The 22,712-nt window shown below is 37.1% G+C and overlaps 1 protein-coding gene across 1 annotated transcript; it reads right to left on the bottom strand.

The window, feature by feature from the left end:
- Positions 1-9,974: 9,974 nt before the first annotated feature.
- LOC121367954 (toll-like receptor 13) lies at positions 9,975-20,078 on the bottom strand. The gene is given in 2 exon segments (XM_041492423.1): positions 9,975-12,601; positions 19,925-20,078. A coding segment is annotated over 1 exon segment (2,109 nt). The 5' UTR covers positions 12,586-12,601; positions 19,925-20,078; the 3' UTR covers positions 9,975-10,476.
- Positions 20,079-22,712: the final 2,634 nt, after the last annotated feature.

Below are 22,712 nucleotides of genomic sequence, written 5' to 3' on the forward strand. Positions count from 1 at the left end.
AGCTAAATCTGCTACTCCTGAGAATTTGAGGAAGTTAATTATTCATCATATACTTCATATACATAAAGTCCGGTTTTAAGAGGTATCCGGTTTAGAGAGGTTCTGCTCAGATATTTAAAAAGGGACCATGAAAAACATCCGGTTTTGAGGGAATTCCGGTTTACAGAGGGTTCGGTTTTGAGAGGTTTCACTATATATATATATATATATATATATATATATATATATATATATATATATATATATATATATATATATATATAATCCCTACCATAAGTATATCATTGAATGGGAATGCAGAGATAGTTTTACCACTTGCTGAATTTATCATTTTTTAGAATGTAAATACAACTGCGGAAAATTATTACTTTCAACTTTCTTTTGGTAACAACGCTTACCATTATTTCGATTTAAAAAAAAACCAAAACATTTTATTCTTATAGAATTTATCAAAGTTTGACAACTACATACTGTAGATACTGAACATATCATATATATACATGTGTATATACATTACATATATACATATGTATACACACACACGCTATATATATATATATATAAATCTGAAAACGATTTACTTAAGTATTCATTGATAATTTATGTATATGTATTTCTTTAATGACACCAGGTCATGTTGACAAGCTGTCCTGACAGGGTTTTGTAACAGGGATTTTGTAAATAATGAAACGTGCACAAAACTCGTTTATCATGTTGTCTATTAATGGTTACATTTTCACTTTGATCAATATTTTATTTTTAGACTGGTGCATGATACAAAACCTATTGTCAAAAATGCTATACCAGTGACAAGCTACGTATTACCATCTCAATGGAGACATTCTCTGATTGGGTTTTTCCCGTTCCATCCATTGTCTCACGACAGGAATATCAAAGGATATGATATGTACTGTCCTGTCTGTGGGAAGGGGCATATATATATATATATATATATATATATATATATATATATATACCGGTATATATAAAGATCCCTTCTTGTTAATAAAAAAATGTAGTATGTTTCCTCTAAGACTACATGTCAACAGTTCCCAAATGTTTGACATCCAGTAGTTAACTATTAATAGACCAATGTTCTCTAGTGATGTTGTTAAACAAAATAAACTTGAACTTTAGATACATATTTTACAGCGATTGTCAATTTCTTCTAGCATAGCTCATGGTCTGATTTCTCATGATGAAATGAACTTCATGACGTCATCGAGAGTTAACCGGCCTCGGTGGCGTCGTGGTTGGGCCATCTGTCTACAGGCTGGTAGGTATTGGGTTCGGATCCCAGTCGAGGCATGGGATTGTTAATCCAGATACCGACTCCAAACCCTGAGTGAGTGCTCCGCAAGGCTCAATGGGTAGGTGTAAACCACTTGCACCGACCAGTGATCCATAACTGGTTCCACAAAGGGCATGGTTTGTGCAATCCTGCCTGTGGGAAGCGCAAATAAAAGATCCCTTGCTGCTAATCGGTAAGAGTAGCCCATGTAATGGCGACAGCGGGTTTCCTCTCAAAATCTGTGTGGTCCTTAACCATATGTCTGACGCCATATAACCGTAAATAAAATGTGTTGAGTACGTCGTTAAATAAAACATTTCTTTCTTTCTTTCATCGAGTTATTTTTCGAGATAATGCCATAGTGAATAATCCATAAGGTTGTTTTGTTTAACGACACCACTAGAGCACATTGATTTATTAACCATCGCTACTGGATGTCAAATATTTGGTAATTTTGACATAGTCAGAGAGGAAACCCGCTACATTTTTCCATACCACGGCCGTTGATATACCAGTCGTGGTGCATTGGCTGCAACGAGAACTAACCCAATGGGCCCACCGACGGGATCGATCCCAAACCGACCTTGCATAAAGCGAGCGCTTTACCACTTCCCGCCCCTCTTTAAAAAGAAAATATCAAAATGTTGGTGAGATAAACAACTCTCAAAGAAGTATTATAGTGCATTTTATCATGTGGGAAAAATGACGTCGGACCACCATATGTCAGATCATCATTTTTATTACGTATAGCTGATAAGGAGAAGCATCACAATGGTATAACATATATATATATATATATATATATATATATATATATATATATATATTAATTTAACCATTAGTATACAATATATTAAACTGGTTTTGTGAAAATTGTCTGTGTTCAATGTTGCATATATTTTCCTATATAACTGTTCAACTGTATAATGTGGGATGAAAATAAAACGAGAGATTACTCCATTTAAAGGCACTATCGCATTCAAAACAGATTGGTTGAAGATTACATATGTCGCGTCTTATGTCAGGTTATTTCAACACAAACATCACACCTACAGTGGATTTTTTCTCCTGAAACAATATGTAGCGGGACGCTACGCCTTACCTGTGTAAGTAAGCTCTTTGATGTCGTTTAAAGGCATACTGTCACAGATTAAAGAACCCCATTTCTCTAAAAATGAATAATAAATGAAAATTACATGAATATTTGGAAACCAAATCTAGCTATATAATATTAGTTTTGAATTATAGACCATTGCCATAATTCAATTATTTTTACAAAATATCATTAATAAGTGGAGTATGATGGCTACGTACATTGTTGAATAAAGTACATTTTGGGACAAATCAAATTTATATATTTTTAGGTAATACTTTGTTAGGCTATTTAATAGGTCAGTGGTCTGTGACAATATGCCTTTAAGTTCAGTCATTTAAGAATTGACCGCAACTGTTTTTTGGTTCATGCAATGATGCAAGTATGAACCGAAAAACCGATGAGTACACTGTATGAAATAATATTTTTTGTTTAACGACACCATAAGAGCACACTGATTTATTAATCATCGGCTATTGGATGTAAAACATATGGTCATTTTGACACAGTCATAGAGAGGAAACCTGTTACATTTTTCCATTAGTAGCAAGGGATCTTTTATATGCACCATCCCAGAGACAGGATAGCACATACCACGGCCTTTGATATACCAGTCGTGGTGCACTGGCTGTGACGAGAAATAGCCCAATGGGCCCACGGACGGGGATTGATCCCAGACCGACCGCGTATCAGGCGAGCGCTTTACCACTGGGCTACGTCCCGCACCCTGTACACTGTATGAGACCGCGTAGCTGATAAGCTGCGACCGACGCCTTAACTTCTTCTGTTCAAAGTTGTCAGTGTCTGTTGTCATGGTGTCCGCTTCCTTGTTGTCACAGTTGTCGCAATCAATTTCACTCCCTTGCATTCAACTTTTTCAGTTATCGGGACAATTGTTTTCCTGTGCGACTTGTCCAAATTCAAATCCAAAATCAAAGAACTGAACGTTATATTTTTGACGTTCATGCGATGATAAACACCAAAACCATTTTACACACTGTATGAATGGCGTAGATCACATGATAGCATTTTAACCAATCCAGACGCCTATTACAAAACAGTAATTATAAAATGGAATTATAACTTTTTGGAAGCAGTGTTTTCCTCAGCATGTTTTTCCTGCGTTGCCAATCTTACTGTGACTGCTTCATTAAATCCGTCACTGTCACTGTCACTATCATCAAACGACTCACTGGCACGTTCATGCACACTGCACACTCATCCTGATTAATCTCACATCTTTCACAAAGAAAAATGTTATTGCAGTTTCTCGCATAATGTCCTTTCCCTTGATCTTCCAACACTCCCATAGAAAACACACACTTCAATAAATATTGAATTATTTATTGATATAAGCGCTAGGCCTGACCGACCGACGAAAATTATACACTATATCATTCTAAAAACTCTTACAAAACAAAACACCCAACTTGTCCCGTCGGTCTCCTAGGCTGAATAACACGTGCTTCATCCAGCACGTGCAAAACAACTCATCACTACGCCACCTATGGGAGCTCATCCCAAATCAAGGGAAACTAATTTCCGTCTAATTCTCTACGATCAAACGACGAAAATTACATTTCCCTTGCTCTTCCAACACTCCCATAGAAAACATACACTTCATTAAATATTGAATTATTTATTGATATAAGCGCTAGGCCTGACCGACTGAATTAAAAGAACGGGCAAACTGACAAAACAGTAAATCTACCATTTTTATGTTTAAAATTATAAACCTAAACGTTTCGAAACTTTTAATCTCTCACAAAAAGCATCTTTAACATAGCCATCTTTGGCATTCTCACTAATCCATCTTCCATGCCTCTTAAACAATCTATCAGGAACACCGTTTAAAGCAGCTGCTGTTGCGCCACCGGAACGTAATGAATGAAACCCATACTGTGTAATATCTTCAACATGTGGTTGAAAAGCTTCAAGAAACAATTCCCTTAAAGTAGTATATGAGACCAGCCACTTCTAAGGCAGCCACGCCTAAAAACTGTCATACAGAACAGCAATTCTAATGGGTTTCTCAACATTTCTGACTTTATATCCATCTTTTAAAGCACTCGGACAACAAAAAAGATATCTATCCTCAATATCTCTCATTGCTGTCCATGTTAAAAAACGTTCAATATTAACAACTGGACACAACTTGGTACCAGTTCTAGCAATCAGCACCCAAGCACCATCACGATACTTATCAGTTTTACTCGATTCTATAAACACTCATATGAGTACTGTCTATCACAATATCAGAAAGTCGCAAATGAAGTAGCTCTTCACTTCTTAGAAACACAGCATAAGACAATAGACATGCACAAATAATCCTTTGATTTTTAACATTTCCTTCAGAATATACACGATCATACATATCTGATAACATTCTCACAGTTATTGGATCTTTCTTATTAACTGGTTTAGATAACCGTCTTTTTCCTGCCTCCAATATATGTTGTACTAGCTTAGAATCAGTAGGTGACTGAAAATCATACAAATTATGCGCCCAGTTAATACTATGAAAAGCATTAATAACCGAACTCGAGTGTTAGCAGTTTGAATCAAAGAAGCTAAATATAGTGCCACATGAAAAGAATCAGCTGGCAAAATGAAAACCCCAAATATTCTGTATGAGGTAAAAATATATAAATAAAATGATATGCTGAATGAAAATCGAATTTAAACATCCAACAGTCATTTTCTAAAAACATCAAGACAATTCTTAGATCTTCAAATTTTACCGATTGTTTCCACAAATGCATATTAACTAATCTCAAATCTAATATAAGTCTCTTTTTCCCGTTATTCTGAACTGAAACACTCAAAGGATTAACCACATATGGAACATGTTCACACTGCTCTATCAAGCCTCTTTTACATAATTCATCAAATGCACCCGTAACAAATACTTTCTCGGTTAAAGCAGATAAATTGTTTCTTGAAAATGTTCTTACTGGTTTAGAAAAAACGGTATTTTATACCCACTTTGTATCACATCCAAAATAAAATTATTAGCCCCAATATCACTCCAAAATCGTATATTACATTTTAAACGGCCTTTAACAATATCTTTTTGACCATGTTCATATTCATACTAATCATGTGTAAAATTATTATCATTACAAACACAACCAAAATACTTATCCGTCAATTCTTTAGTCTGTGTAGAACATTCCGCTTTCTTTGTTGTCTCACTTGGACCCACTTAACTGGTCGGGTTTAACTCGACTTGTGTAGGGGCAATCTTTTCGGAAATGTGAAAATTCTCCACACGAGAAACAGGCTCCGCCAAAACTTGACCCGTGTCGGAAATAAGGGCCGGACTGATCACGAAAGGGCGAACGCCTTGAAGACTGTTGTAATACCATTCTATTCCCAGAATGGACCGCAACGGAGCCTCCCCACTGAGAATTTGAAACACCACCGCCACTGCCAACTGAACTAGACACCCCCATTGAAGACCGGATCTTCCCTGGTTTATTCCGCGAGACTTTCTTCTTCCGTAAAGCACGAGCCTCCGCCTTGAAAATACGCGACTCGTCATCCGTGTTCGCTTGCAAGCGGGTTAACCTGATATTCGCACACTGTTCCCCAACCGTCTTCTGAAGTATTAGCAATACGTGTCAGTTTATTACGTTCCTTAATTTGTCACTACATTCGTTCAGTGTCTCAGACAAATAATCAAACTTCTTATATTCCAAAGCCCACAAAGCCTGTCGCAAACTATCCTGTATGTCTACGTTAAAAGTGTACTGAATTTTGTTACCTTTGTAACGCCAAGTTAAATCACATTCGGTTTTAATCTTTTTCACCTCGGATGTAACTAACACCGAATTATTACGAACTTCTTCCTTAAACGAATTCAAATCATCCTTTAGTCCTCTAACTTCAACCAAAAGCTGTTGCAGTGTATTTTGTATTTCACAATTAAGAGTATTAACCTGTTCAGGTTCTGCCATAACGCAAACGAACAACACAAACAAAGAACCCAACTTGTCCCGTCGGTCTCCTAGGCCGAATAGCACGTGCTTCATCCAGCACGTTCAAAACAACTCATCACTACGCCACCTATGGGAGCTCATCCCAAATCAAGGGAAAATAATTTCCGTCTAATTCTCTACGATCAAACGACGAAAATTACATTTTCCTTTCCAAAAATGACACTCAATTTGGGACAGTCTTTAATCACATGACAGTCCGACCTGCAGTTATGCTTGAATAATCCGGCCAGTTACAGAAAAGTGGTCTCCTTACATTAGCGATCTATGCGTATGTCTACTCTGCTATTGCATTTTCTATTAATTCATCGTATAAAAAGTGCACTATTACGTGTCACAATGTCAGGGCCGTACCCTGATCAAAATCCTGGGGGGGGGGGGGGGGGGGGGGGGGGGGCACTACTTTTTTTATAAACAAATGAAACGCTATACAAATTAAACCCTGAGATGTGTATGCTATTTTCTGGTGTAAAAAAAAAAGTAAGATTCTCAGGGGAGGGGGCAACTGCCCCTCCCCCCCCCCCCTCTGGAGGGTACGGCTTTGCACAATTGTATTGCTTTTTGTATCTTTCGTGTGTGTTTTCTTCATAATATCTAAATATGGTTGCTTGAGTCATCCGACTAGTTACAGAAAAGTAGTGCGAGTCAGTGGTGGAGGTGTGTGTATTAGGAGTGGCTTAAATGTTTTCGGTTCATCGAGATATGAACAAAAAAAAGTAAGCACCTCTCGACCAATCAGATTGCTGTAAAGCGTATAAACGCAAAGAAAATTTAATTATTTCAACTTATTCTCGTGCTTATATCCAATTAAGGTTTAAGCACACTGTCTTGGGCACACCTCGGCTATCTGGGATGTCTGTCCAGGACAGTGGGTTAGTTGTTAGTATTTAATGAAAACGAAGAGGGTGTAGTGGTCTTACGCCTACCCATTGAGTCGTTAAAACTCGCTCTGGGTGGAAGCCGGTACCGGGCTGCGAACTCTGTATCTACCAGCATTATGTCCGGTAGACGTCCTTTAAGTTTCTTACACCTACTACCTCTACTCGGTTGATGATGATGAACAAATTAATTAATAAATCAATAAATCAATCAGTTTATTATGCCGAAGCTAAAAGCAGCCATTGACGGTAACAAACAAAATACAGTGCATAGTTATTAATACAACAGTGTTACAAATATACATCTAAATAAAATATGATACCAAACAACATTTAAAAAATGAAAAAATACGAAACACGTAAGTGTATATAAGAAATTAATGATTAATTAATATAATAAGTAGTAGTAGTAGTAGTAGTAGTAGTAGTAGTAGTAGTAGTAGTAGTGATAGAGGAGGAAACAAGAACTATGACAGTAACATTTTACGTTTTTGCATTGCAGCACAAATAAATGTTAATAGATCTAATAAAAAACACGATATATTCACCTTCAATTTTTTTTAAATTACAAAGAGTGTATAGTCGTATAGAGTGTAATGGAGAATGTATGAAGAAGTGTAGATTTGTGGAAAAATAAGCCTCGTAGGTGCGAGTTAATTATTTTTCATGAATCTACACTTCCGAGTGCATTATCCAAATTAATCCATTATTCATTAAAACAAATGACGTGACTGCTGAATTAACTTCCATGTTATCCTTTTTAATTAAAATATATTTTTTTAAATGGCAAAGAATTTTTTTACAAAACTAATAACCCAAAACCATCCTTTCGGACATAACCTGAACGATTCGATCAGGAAATACTCGACAGCGGATCATTGGTGTTAAGTGGGATGCACGTGCTAAACGTGTAATCTCTGGTTTCCGATTTAGTTTCCGACAATCTTCGCTGTGTTCCACCAGAATAGATTACTATCACTAGTATCAGGTTTATAAGTCTTAAATTACATTTTTGTTTGATTATGCAGACGTTTGGCCTCATGGGCTAAAGCGTTATACTTGTTTACAATGAATACGTTCAATAGTGGGTTCGAATCCGTGACCTGGATGCATAAAAAGTTATAATTGCATTGTTTCGCAGGTGTTGATTCTTGAAAAACAATCTACACCTAGAACAATAGTGTGACGTCACAGGTTTGAATTAACTAGGAATATTGTTAAGTCTACCATTTATAATATTGATATTTAGCACACTACACCTTAAAGTTAAACAAAGCAGCCGTATATTTTGTACAAGATATACTATCTAAATATACCTCACAACAGTAATCAGTTATAAACTTGCAATAGTTTCTTAAGCATGAAGACGTTGAAATGTTACCAAACACATTTTGGATAACTGATCTACAAGTCACTGTTTAGTGTTTTGTTGTGATACAGTTGATACATCTTAAGACTCCCAAAGATACCAAAATCCAAGTTCTTGTAACAAAACATTAACACACATTGCCCAGTTTTTACACTTAGTAATAGTGTTAGCATTTTCTGTAGTATTCTATACATTTTGTAGATACGAGAATCCGTATGAATTAGTTTTAACCAATACATTAATAGTCTCTGTTTACATACAACAGAGATAGGTAACCTTCCAATCTCTAACAAAATAGCGTTATGTTTTCATTTATTTCGAGATCACACTAAACGCAGTAAATTGTCAATTTATTTAATAATATATGCAAACCATTTTCGATTTAAAAAATAAAATTATATCGTCTGCCTAATTAAGCATAAATAAAGAAATGTCCTCTGTTTTGTCTTCAGAAAGTCTATCCACCATCAGTAAATGGCATGTCATCAATATATTTGTCTAAATACGCAAGCTGAATACTATCGCTTTCAATTCCTGTACGAGAATTCATATCTCCACAAATATGCACACAGCCATTTTGTAAAAACATTAAGATACCATGTTTAGTGCTTCAAAATCAAAACAATTTTTCTATATAAATTCTATGAACATTTGAACTAACTGGTGAAATATAGACTAACTATATAAACATGTCCTGATTAACTTTGAAGAAATCTTTACATAACTTCAACCACAAAATACCCTTGTAACCACATTCAATCAGATTAATATCTTTTTCTGAAGTAGCTCTATAAAATATAGATACACCGCCCGTATTACGTTTGGCCCGAGTATCTTTACTTAACCTTGGACAATGAACTGACGTATAACTGTCTAAAATGGGAGAATGTGGGTTTTTTTTAGATAACCATATTTTAGTTAAAAATATAATATCATATTTACACAAAAATTCAATGACATCAGGGCCACTAAGTTTTCTTTCAAGACTTTCATAGTTAAAACACAAAAATTATACTTGCTCCTCATCGCTGTTCTATACCCAACTCTCGGACCATCGTGAATAAAAAAAAAGTTTGTTATATTTAACGACGCCACTAGAGCACATTGATTTTTTATCTTATCATCGGCTATTGGACGTCAAACATATCGTCATTCTGAAACTGTTTTTTAGAGGAAACCCGCTGTCGCCACATCGGCTACTCTTTTACGATAGGCAGCAAGGGATCTTTCATTTGCGCTTCCCACAGGCAGGATAGCACAAACCATGGCCTATGTTGAACCAGTTATGGATCACTGGTCGGTGCAAGTGGTTTACACCTACCCATTGAGCCTTGCGTAGCACTCACTCAGGGTTTGGAGTCGATATCTGGATTAAAAAGCCCATGCCTCGACAGGGATCAGAACCCAGTACCTACCAGTCTGTAGTCCGATGGTTTAACCACTGCGCCACCGAGGCCGGACCATCATGAATACGTCCATTCACATACAGTTTATCAGCAGACAGTTTCATATTTATCCCAGTCCCTCTCAGACGTTTCATCAAAGGAGTTAGTTTCTTTCGCCGTTCTTGAACATCTCGCGGTAATTGCTCTCCAATCCTTGAAGATTTTTTGCTGCTCCCCGAACTCGTTCCCTTACGCGACAACATCTATTAATAGGGTCGTACCTAGCTTAAAATAACTGGAAGGGGAGGTGCTGATAAAAGACGAACCACAACACACTATATTCTCCCGCTAGGCAAAAAAAGGTTATTTTGAACCATTACAAAACTATTTTCAGTAGTGTGCTCTTTTGCAACTGCTTCCCTGCATATCTCTTTTGCTAGGTACAGCTCTGCTTAATCCTGTTTAGGCCCTCGCTTCATTCCGATCAGTATCCTCACAACCCATTAAATCTGCCAAGCGAGTTCTGAACATCTGTCTTGCATTGACATCCTCCCCCCATTCAATGTAAGTAGTTGTGTCGAACAGCGCTTTCAGAGGTCGAGTCATATGCTTTCTGTAAACGGGTTCACGGATGATCACGATGACCTGCTTCTCGCTTTCCAGATGTTCATTAATAGCAATCTTCAACTCGCACCGGCACCATTTACTTCTGGCAAAATTATTCGATATTATCAAGATGATTTTCTCGCTCTCCTCCATGCAGTCCATAATATTGTCAATGATCATCTTCGCTCCCTCAAAGTCCCTTTCGTGCATGCACAACCTGCGTCCTAATTCGTCTTCCAGAAAGGTACACACCTCCGCCAGGACCCAGTCCATGTCACTGGAATCGCATGACACAAACGCGTCATATTTGATGTTGACGTCTCTTCCCGGGAGCTGCTGATACTGGTGTCGTCGTCTGGAGTAGAAGCAGTATCGAATATTCCAGCGATTACGGTACACTACGACCATGACCACCACCGCCACTACGACAAAAGACCCAGCAGCTGCCACAGGTATAACGTAAGGACTCAGCTTTTTGCAGGATTCGCGCGTAGGGTTATATTTGTCCAGGTGAATGTGTGTGGGATTCTTGCAGTAGTATCGCTGGGGATAGTTAACGAACACGACAGTTTCATTCTTCATCGCTTGTGTCATCCACGTACGGAACCACAGCAAGTCGCACGTACAAAGAAAGTCGTTGTTGCCCAGATTGATCTGTTTGATCCTGCTTCTCATCTCAAACGGGAATGACGTTTCGTTGATGATGCTAATGCGATTGCCATCAAGATTTAAATAATCTAAGTGGGTCACGTTGCTAAATGTCTCGGAATCCCATCTGGCCAGATAATTTCCTTGAACATCTAATCTTCTCAAAAAGGGAAGATTTGAAAGAGTCTTTGGTGGGATTGTGTTTATTCGAGTTCTCTGAAGATTCAGATATTCAATGGACTTAAGTTGGAGTAGCATCGTTCTTAAGGAATCCAATGGGAGGTATATTCGCGTTTCCTGCAAAACCAGTTCTTTTAACTTAGTGGCAAAACGAAAAGGAATCCCATTCCTAAACAACTCCTGTGTTATTTTTGGATTTTTTGATAACTGGAGCCGCAGAAGGGATGAGTTAAATGCAAACTCGTCTATAGTTTTCAGTTATGCGAGAGAATTTAAATACAAACTTTCTAACCTAGGGAGTTTGCTAAAAGCATTGTTTGGGATGAGTTGCATTTGATTGGCATTTAACGTCAAGTTCTTTAGATTGTCGAGACAAGAAAATGAATTCTTCTTAATTATCCTAATTCCGTTATTCTCAACATTCAGGTTTTCCAATCTGTTATAACGGGTGCTGCCATTAGGCCAACAGAAATCTGGCACCTTTCTCAGCCAATTGTATCCTAGACTTAGACTCCTAATGTTCATTGTTTGCCAGCTGGAAAGACTTTGTATATGATTGTAACTCACATCCAACATTGACAATGATGGCATGTTTGCGAACACAGACTCGTTTAGAAACAAAAGGTAGTTTTGCTTTAAAATAAATGCTGACACGTTTTGAACATTGGTGTCTTCAAACAGGTCCTCAGTGACGTTGTTCAGGCTCATGCTACTGAGAACGATTGTATCTAAATGTTTTCCAACAGACCGAAAGGCCATTCTCAACAAAGGTACTGGAATGATGTTTCCACTGAGGTCAAGTTTCTCGAGGTCCTGGAAGTCTGTGAACGTATCCTCTGATAGAACCGTAATACCGTCGCTGCGAAGTTCCAGAGTATGCAAGACGCAGGTAGAAATTGGTAACAGAACCGACCTGTTAACTATAGGAATTCTGGCATTTAGCAATACGAATGTCTTTATGTAAGATGGCACCGCAGGAATGCTTGTCAGGCCGGGGTTGTATTTGCCACATATCGCGATTTTGTGGTGTCGACACTGGCACACACTTGGACATTTCGTGGTGGAAGTGTCTTCAAATGCAAGGCCGCGTGTGAAGAGAAGAACCGCTAAGAGTGCCCATACATGTCGATAAGTCATACTGAACATTCTTGTCCTGTAATAAAACAATAAAACATGTCATTGATTGATTAAAACCATACTGGGTTTGGTGGTATACTAGTTAAACCATATTTCTTAAAGGGGAAATAAACTCAAACATGAGCCTTATATGTTGGAAAGATTCATACCCGGACCACCAACAAATGAAATGAAAAACGCGTAAGTTTAGATTTAATAATAAAAAACGTGATTATTCTTGCTAACTATGGGCAGTCATTTTCTTTTGTTTTCGTTGCGTCCAGTATTCTAGATTGGGGCGAAGTGACATCAGTCCTACCAACTCCTGTATGCACAGTGTAAACAAACACAGTCATTTATGCTTCGCTTTCATCAACCTGACTTGTAAAACAACATACATGACTTGTTATTGTTGGGTTGGGGGGTTTTTTGTGGGGGGTTTTTATTGTCCCCAGAAACATAAGCAAGGTCAAGGTGGGGGCCTTGAATCATTGCTGTACATGGTTTTATTGTATATACATAAATGATACATAATTAAAGCTATACACTCGTATATAATGCACTTATTAAAAAATATGTGTATACATATGCATGTGCGTGTGTGTGTGCGAGAGAGAGAGAGAGAGAGAGAGAGAGAGAGAGAGAGAGAGAGAGAGAGAGAGAGAGAGAGAGAGAGACAGACAGACAGACAGACAGACAGACACAGACACGGACGTGTGGAGTAACAGTGATGAAGCCGAAGATAGACGAAAGGGAACATAAAGGGTGTGAGCCGTATACACACATGCATAGTATTCAATATTAAGATGAAACGGATAGGCTTAACATGATACTGTAAAACGGGATATTAGCAATGCATAAGCCTTACATAACTGAAGGGGAAATGTTCTGGAGACTAGGAAGAAGAGTACTAGAAATAGAAATAAAGAGTGAGAGAAGGAAAGAAAAAAAAACTTTCTTGAAAGATAAATAAGATCAATATGATCTTAAAAAGAAATGAAATTATGTAAAGTCGAGATACGTTTTCCGAACTGGCGATATTTTGCATAAAAAGTATGCTTATTAGCATATTCGTATATTTTGTTATTAATAAGTTTATATATGAACTTATACAATTTGTTTGAGGAACTGCTGCCAAGGTTCCCACTGATCATCAAAGTCTTTATATAGGCAATTTTTATAAAATATATATTTTTCAATCTGTATTTTATCAATAATGAATCTTAGCATTGCGTTTTCATTTAATCTGATTTTTTGTAATTTCGTTCTATATATATAATACTTAATATTAATAATCAACCAATTAATAAAACAATGCTTTTTTGTTATGATACCAAATAAAACCATGTTTTTATCCAACTGAAAATGTTCAACTTTTTTTAATTCCCATTCTTCTACTGCTTTCCATAGGACTGTAACTTTAGAGCACTCATAAAATAAGTGTTCCAGTGTTTCTGGAACATACATGACTTGTTAATATAATAAACTATTTAACCAAATATACTTAGTATTTCAATTTGCATTAATAGAACGAAATTGGGTTATAGTATTTTTCTCTCTTAAGAAATCTAAAGAAAAAAGGAAGGAAGGAAATGTTTTATTTAACGATGCACTCAAAACATTTTATTTACGGTTAAAGAGTACACATATATTGAGAGAGGGAGCTTCATGGGCTACTCTTTTCGATTAGCAGCAAGTGATCTGTTATATGCACCATCCCACAGACAGGATAGTACATACCAGGGCCTTTTTTACACCAGTTGTGGAGCACTCGCTGGAACGCTTTACTACTAGGCTACGTCCCGCCCCACTAAAGAAAAAAATGCATACTATTAGGTATATTGGTAGGCTACGTTGGAGCAAAACCGACCACTCACGATGATGTTCTTTTCTTTGGGACTACCTAATTGGTCAGTTCTGTGATTTTATATGGGAAAGTCTACGTAATCAAGAGTTTTACAGAATGATTTATAGTAACAAAGCATGACGGCTGATAATGTCCATTTCCATTTTAGGGGTGCAGGTATACCCCAATACCATGTGATATTAAACAAAATTCCGCCTGTACGTAATGTTGTGTCTAGACGGTGCTAATTAATGGTTTGTCTATCAGAACAGAATAGAACAGAACAGAACATTAATACACTCAGGGCCATCGTTCGATGGCATTTGAAGAATACAAATATACATATATAATATAACAGCATCAAGATGACAGTTTGAAAAAACAATTCATAAACTGTAAATAATGAAAGTCTTAAGAGAAACAGAAATGTTTGTTGATAACACTTATAAATCTACACAAATTTCTAAGGGTGACTATATTTTTACAATTAAAAAGTTGCTTAAATTTGTTTACATTTGGTCTTGTAAAATAATATTTGTGAATATATGTTGCATATATTACATCTATCTTCTGTACATTTTGTACATATAAATAAGTAGTGAAATTCATCGCCAACATCATCAGCAGTACAAAAGATAAATTTCCTGTTTTCATATAAAATATTGGTCCATCTTCCTGTTTCAATAGGTAAAAAGTGGTTAGCTATACGAAATCTAAGAAATGTATTACACACAGTTGTATCAAGTATCTTGAGATATGTTTCAAACACTAAGTTGTCTTTAAATAGTCTGTAAGTTAAACCTTTATTGGATTTTGAAATGTCACGTTGCCAATTCTATAAAAACTGGTCTGAGAGGCTTTGTTTAACTATAATGTCTTTAACCATGTTACTGAACTAAACATTTGCTTATCCCAGATATTATTTAGGCCATGCTTATAAAATATATCTCTAACACTGATAATCCATTTATAGTTTGTTCCATATTGTATATAGTCAAGAAACAATAGTTTATATATCTGTACTAATAAAGTCTTGGAAACATTTATCTGTTCAGACAGTTATAAATCTACACAGGTTTATAAGGGTGACTATGGATTTTTACAATTAAAAAGTTGCTTAAATTTGTTTACATTTGGTCTTGTAAAATAATATTTGTGAATATATTTATTGCATTTGATCAATATCGTAAAAATTGGATATGTACACTTTCTAATATATTAATATTTTCAAATCCCCAGTTTTCACAACCATAGGAATATAAGAACAACAATTGCATCAAATAGTCCTACGAATCATTTAAAAACAACGACAATAAAATAGGGGATACATTTTCTCCTTGTTTCACGCCTATGTCGCACATAAAATATTTTGGTAGTTCACCGTCCTTTCTGATACATCATTTAATTCCACTTTACATGCTATGAATCACCCTGAAACATGTCCCACCAATGTTATATTTTAATAGTTTAGGCCTCAGTCCTATTCTCCAAAATGGTATCCAAAGCTTTTTTGAGATCGATAAAAAAGCACAGTATATATATTTTTTTTCCTTTTAACAGTTCAGTTTTTAACAGTTCAGTTATACACCTGCAAATCACAGGTGGAGGCCACTGAAAGTATCGGTGTAGACCAATTAACTAAGAAAACACTACGTTTATCATTTCAGTACTTAGGTTATCGCATGGACAAAACATGATACAGTTATTTCAACACATTGACAATGGTGGTTTATTTTTTATTACATAGCTATTCAATCTTACTATAGTGATAACGCCATTTTGAAACTGTGTGATAAATTAATTTTGTATTGCACATATGTGCGATCTGGACCGGAACTTTTAAATGGGGAATTCCCTTTTTGTTTTTACTGCAGTTAGCGCCTTTTACATACTGACGTCATAGATGATTTACAAATTACGTAGCATCGTATTTGAAACGTTACACGAGGCTGCCACAGAGTTTAGTTAAGTACATCCATGAAAGGAGTTTTGATCATAGATTTAACAAAGTGTTGTTATGACGTTAAATTAAAAATCGTTTTGTAAAACATAAAAGAAGGTATGTAATAAATACAGAACTTCACATACGTTGTTTTCGCTTCCTGTGCATTACACTCGTTTATTTTGCGAAAGAACATACCACACGACCGCTCGTGCAATAAATAGAAAGCGAAAACAACGTATGTGAAGTTCTGTATATGTATTGTAAAATAAAATATACTTATTGCTTTCTTACTGGGATGGATACTATTACAGAACATTGCGATGCATCCGCAAAAATCAGGTTCGTTTGTTTATTGAGTTCTAACACTAATTCCTGACGTGACGCGTTAAATATTATGTAACCAGAGGGCGTATTCACTGGGATGGTACAAAATGGCTGTGCATGTTATATATAATAGCCGTCACATTTAACCGTTTTATTAATCAAATATAATAATATACTTGTTGATATTAAGCAATAATGTGCATTATATATCGTTGAATATGCATCGCAGTCCAAAAACCTTGCGCGAGCATTCCTTTAAGCCTGACCGGCCATCGGTCTACAGGCTGATAGGTACTGGGTTCGGATCCCAGTCGAGGCATGGGATTTGTTTATCCAGATATCGACTCCAAACCCTCAATGGCTCAATGGGTATGTGTAAACCACTTGTACCGACCAGTGATCCATAACTGGTTCAACAAAGGCCATGGTGTGTGCTATCCTGCCTGTGCGAAGTGCAAATAAAAGATCCCTTGCTGCTAATCGGAAAGAGTAGCCCATGTAGTGGCGACAGCGGGTTTCCTCTCAAAAGCTGTGTAGTCCTTAACCATATGTCTGACGCCATATAACCGTAAATAAAATGTGATGAGTGCGTCGTTAAATAAAACATTTCTTTCTCTTTTTTTTCATTAGAAGAAGGTCTATTTTTTATTTATGACGCACTATCCGTCTAAATATAGACTAGTTATTCTGCTGTCTGCGACAGCGCGGGACTAGACCATTACAGAGAAGAGGTCTAATCATACAATATTTACCTGTGCTGTACAGTACAATACTTCTGCACGTTGACACTCGGAGTTGAGTGTTTGTGTAACTGGGGCATTTTAATCTGTAGGCCTACATAATGTTTTATTTTGTTTATTTCAGTCTACAATTAAATGCACAGAACACATCACTCAGCCACCACTTGCAGCAGACGAAATGGTACAGCCTACGCATGGCTTGTAACCTTTTAATTTTTTTTATTTTAATCTATTAACGTTTTTACTAATTGCTATTTTCAAAATTCTGCCCATTTTCAACACACACACACACACACACACACCCTCCATCCCGAGTCAGGCCACAGATCTTATCTGAGGTCGGACTCGGGATGGGCGTGTTCGAAACCTAGTGGTATATGGGCACGTTAAACTAGTTATCATCATCGTCTGTCACGGACCATATCCGTGTCTGACGCTAAGACTAAAATGCGCTACTGACTTGAAGCGTATAACGTTTAGTAACTCTATTGTATTGTTTCTATACTAGTATATCCTTTTTTTAAATTAAAATTTTAATTTGCTCAACGAAAACTGATTCATAAGCCGCGTATTTCGCACTAATAACTATAATACTGTCACTTGATTATGACGAGTAGGCCGGTTATAAGCTTTGATGTTTTGCTTCAGTCAAAGAGATTAATGCCATTTTATTAATGCTAGGTTTTTGTTCTGTTAATAATAAATATTATAAATACTAGTGGTTTTTGTTCTGTTAATAATAAATATTATAAATACTAGTGGTTAATTGTGTTATGATTGTCACATCTCATAAGAACAACGGATATGACTGTCATCTGTGTTCTTTATTAAACCTAATCTGTGTTATGATACTACATTTACACTACCTATAACTATGTACAAGGACGAGACGTAGCCCAGTGGTAAAGCGCTCGCTTGATGCGCGGTCGGTCTAGGATCGAACCCTGTCATCAGACCCATTAGGCTATTACTCGTTCCAGCCAGTGCACAACAACTGGTATATCAAAGGTCGTGGTATGTGCTATCCTGTCTGTGGGATGGTGAATAATATAAAAGATCCCTTGCTACTAACGGAAACGCAGCGAGTTTCTTTCCAAGACTATATGTAAAAATAACCAAATGTTTGACATCCAATAGCAGATGGTTAATAAATCAATGTGCTCTAGTGGTGTCGTTAAACAAAACAAACTTTTTAAAAAGAATTATTAGGCCTACTACAGATGTGTTCTGATACTAAATTACATTTACACTACCTATAACTCTGTATGACAATAGAAATCATTATCGGCCAGCAGGAGGGATTGGAAGACAAACAAAAATAATTATTATCCCACAGTAGGTAGTCCGATTCAAAAATACAAGATTGAATCATTATTAAAATAGACTTTATTGTACTTGAGCTAGCATAGGCGTACGGGCTCCCATTTTTTGTAGGGGGCGGGGGTGGGGGGCTGGTTGTTGTTTGCCCGAAGTAAACGAAAATGCCACAAAATGGATAACAACATCTATTCATATTAACATTACTACCAAACAGCTATATAGGGTTGCAAACGAATCACTACGTATTTTTACATGGATTACAACTAATTTTAAGGGTAGAATGATGGAAATACATGGTAAAAAGATCTCAGGTTAGCACATTTTGCCCGAATATCTCTATCATTTTTGCCTGACTTTTAGGTTTTGCTCCAGAAGTCGGACACACACACACACACCAACCACCCCCCACCCCACCCCCCACCCCCAACCCCCTGTCTCCGACGCTTAAGTGAGCAAGCTATATTATTTGTACACTGACCAGTTCATTCAAATATAAGCCTTTGGTCGCGACTCGAGACTGTTGGAGACTAGTTTTTAAGCATTTTCTCATAATGAATAAATTCAACATACAAATAAAGATGTCGAAATTATTATTTCATTATTAGTACATGTATTATATTTGTATACATATATATTATACATGTATATATTATATATTAATTGAAAAAATCACGTCTCGCTCCTGTTATATACACACACGTTCCTGGCAATGTAAGCCAAATGTCTCGATTACGGTTGTTTGTTTGTTTGTTTAACGACACCACTAGAGCACATCGATTTATAAGTCATCGGCTAGTGGATGTCAAACATACGGTCAATTTAAACAGTCATAGAGCGGAAACCCGCTACACTGTTCCATTAGTATTAAGGGATCTATTATATGCACCATCCCACAGACATGATAGCACATACCACGGCCTTTGATATACCAGCCGCGGTGCACTGGCTGGAACGAGAAATAGCCCAATGGGCCCACCGACAGAGATCGATCCTAGACCGACCGCGCATCAAGCGAGCGCTTTACCACTGGGCTACGTCCCGCCCCGTCTCGATTACGGAGTTACCGTTAAATGTGACGGGATAATTTTGGGATGTTGTTTAAAAGTCCAAACTGTAGCAGTCGTCGTCTAGACTGTGACGTTATAAAGGGAGGGGTTTCGAAAAATATGTATACTAAGTACTTACATATGCCAAAGACTCGTAAAACCTAGCACGAGTCTGTTAGAAATATACAATAGATGCACGAAATTCGTCACAAATCCTGCAGTTGTTGTTGTTGTTGTTGTTGTATAATGATAATAATGTTGTCAACTGATATCAAAAGGTGCTTCCAGCTGCATTAAACTGATAAGTACGTACGTACAGTTATTTGTTTCCTGGTTTCGGAAAACATGCGCAGTATACGTTTACTTTCAACCTTTGTGCGTAACGCTCGACTGGGTAATCGTGTCATTCCGATAGACAGGCATATACATAACAGATGCCACGTGAACAGGAAAGAAAGGAGCATTTGTGTATCGACAATGCATGTGGATTAAAAAAAAGAGATGAATATCTGCGCGACAACACTGCTCTGCATTCAGGGCCGTACCCTCCGGGGGGGGGGGGGCAGGGGGGGCTGCTGCCCCCCCTGAGAATCTTGTCCTTTTTTTTTTTTTATATATCTCCAGGAATAGCATAGAAATGTTTAATCTTTATAGTATGTTAAAAATTATTTATAAAATTTAGTGCCCCCCCATGGATTTTGGTCAGGGTACGGCCCTGGCATTTTAAAGGTGCATTGTAATTGAAAGGAGACGGGACGTAGCACTCAGCTGATGCGTGGTCGATCCCCCGTTGGTGGGCCCATTGAGCTATTTCTCGTTCCAGCCAGTGCACAATGACTGGTATACCAAAGGCCGTGGTATGTGTGATGATTGTCTGTGTGATGATGCATATAAAAGATCCCTTGCTGCTAATGGAAATATGTAGCGGGTTTCCTCTCTAAGACTATATTGTAAAACATTACAAAATGTTTGACATCCAACAGCCGATGATTAATAAATCAATGTGCTCTAATAGTGTCGTTAAACAAAACAAGCTTTAAATCTTTTAACTGAAAATGTACGTGTATATTTGTATGTGCTTAACAATTACACATCATATTTGCATAATTAACATGCTCCTATACCACTAAGGCTTCGAGCATGTCTATCCCAAGTCCCGTCTCTGGATGCCAGGGAACCGACTTGGGACAGAAGACTTAAGGGACAACTTTGAAATTTAAACTATATCCAGAAAAAAGAATTTTAATTTACTTACAAAAAAGAATTTTTTTTATAAGCGCGTTCCTAAACATTATTTAATATATTATTCAAGCTCTAGTCTATAATTTAAAGTTTTGTCGCTAATTGATCGGGCTATCTAATATAAAAAGAGAAAAAATTTAACTTATTTATTTTTACAGTATTACTCGCCCTATATCCGGGGGAAGAAAGGTATTGGTGACATTGGGGGCAAAGCCTTACGCTCAGGAAGGCCTTGCACAATAGTTAATTTAATTTATTAAGAGGGTCCTCAATCATATTGGTAACCTCGGCGTGGGGGAACCCCGGCAGAAAATGAGGGGGAGGGAGAGACCGCCCTCGGACATACCTAACACTCCCTAGGCCTAATCGCCTACGCCTTAGCGCCAAAACCCCTAACTTCCGGTGCCAGCCCCCCGCCACCCCCCCCCCCCCCCCACACACACACAAGGAACCTGACCCCTCCCCACACCCCCCCCCCCCCCAGCCTCAGTGTCCTCCAGTCTTGATTTTCCTCTTCTTCATTTATAAGTTGCCGCCGTCTCCAAAAATTTATATTATTCTCCCAGTTTTGGATTCGTCCAGTGAGCCGAGGTGAGTGAAACGTATTTTGCCGATCCAGAAGTCCAGAGGCGCCTCTCCGTTGAACTCGAGAACATGAAGGTTACATCATTCAAAAGGCGCTGTGATCCTTTAATGTATAAAAACCGAACGGGGGGGGGGGGGAGAATAAGAGAACATTCAGTCTCCCCCGTCGGCATAGGAGCAGCGCACCGCCCTATTTAATTAAAATTTCTTTTTATTTCAATATTAAAAATGTATAAGAAAACAAACATATTAAAAAACGAGCACGCTTGTAACCTAAACTAATAATTTAAAATCAAAAACATCAAATTAAAAAATTTAACCGTTATATACAATATATGAAGCAGTCGCTGAGTGGGGAATATGTTACTGCCAGATAACATCTCCCCCCCCCCCCCCCCAAATCAACCAGGAGCTGATACCACTCTCATACATCTAGCATACCATCACCATTTCATACTATATAAAGTTACATACACAAAACATTCAAAGAATCATAGGTATATTATTACCTTAAAATAAATATTTACATTTCTATAATTTATACTTTTAAAATTCCGGGTAGTTTTTATTAAAAGCCGCCAAAAGAAAGTCCGCTTTGGCTTGAAGCCTAAGGTGCTTAATATTACATATGCAACTGGTAGCGGGCCGCCCTAATTACGTAACCAACGACAGTATAAATTAATTAATTAAACATAAATAAATATAAAAAGGTAACCGGAAACATGGTTTACTATCTAACCTACCATTTTCCAGCTGCCAATTATTTAAAAAATATAGAGGACTGCATTATTCAGCTAACTCCTTGCAGCCCTCCACCATATAAACAATATTTATTTTAATAGTTATAAAAAGGCCACTATCAGAGTGGTGTACTGTCTAACCTACCACTCCCCAGTTGTCAATTAATTAGTCATACATGGAGGACTGCATTATTCAGCTAACCACTTGCAGCCCTCCAGTATATAAATTATATTTAAATTTTTACTTTAGTTTCATACACAAAGGCGATCAACAACCTGTCTATTACTTGTTTAAATATTTAGGAGGATTTAATAAATTATTTGCATTAAATTTAATTATATTCTGTCTAAAAAAAAAAA

Source organism: Gigantopelta aegis, chromosome 3 (genome assembly GCF_016097555.1).
Source record: "Gigantopelta aegis isolate Gae_Host chromosome 3, Gae_host_genome, whole genome shotgun sequence".
Classification (NCBI taxonomy): Eukaryota; Metazoa; Mollusca; class Gastropoda; order Neomphalida; family Peltospiridae; genus Gigantopelta; species Gigantopelta aegis.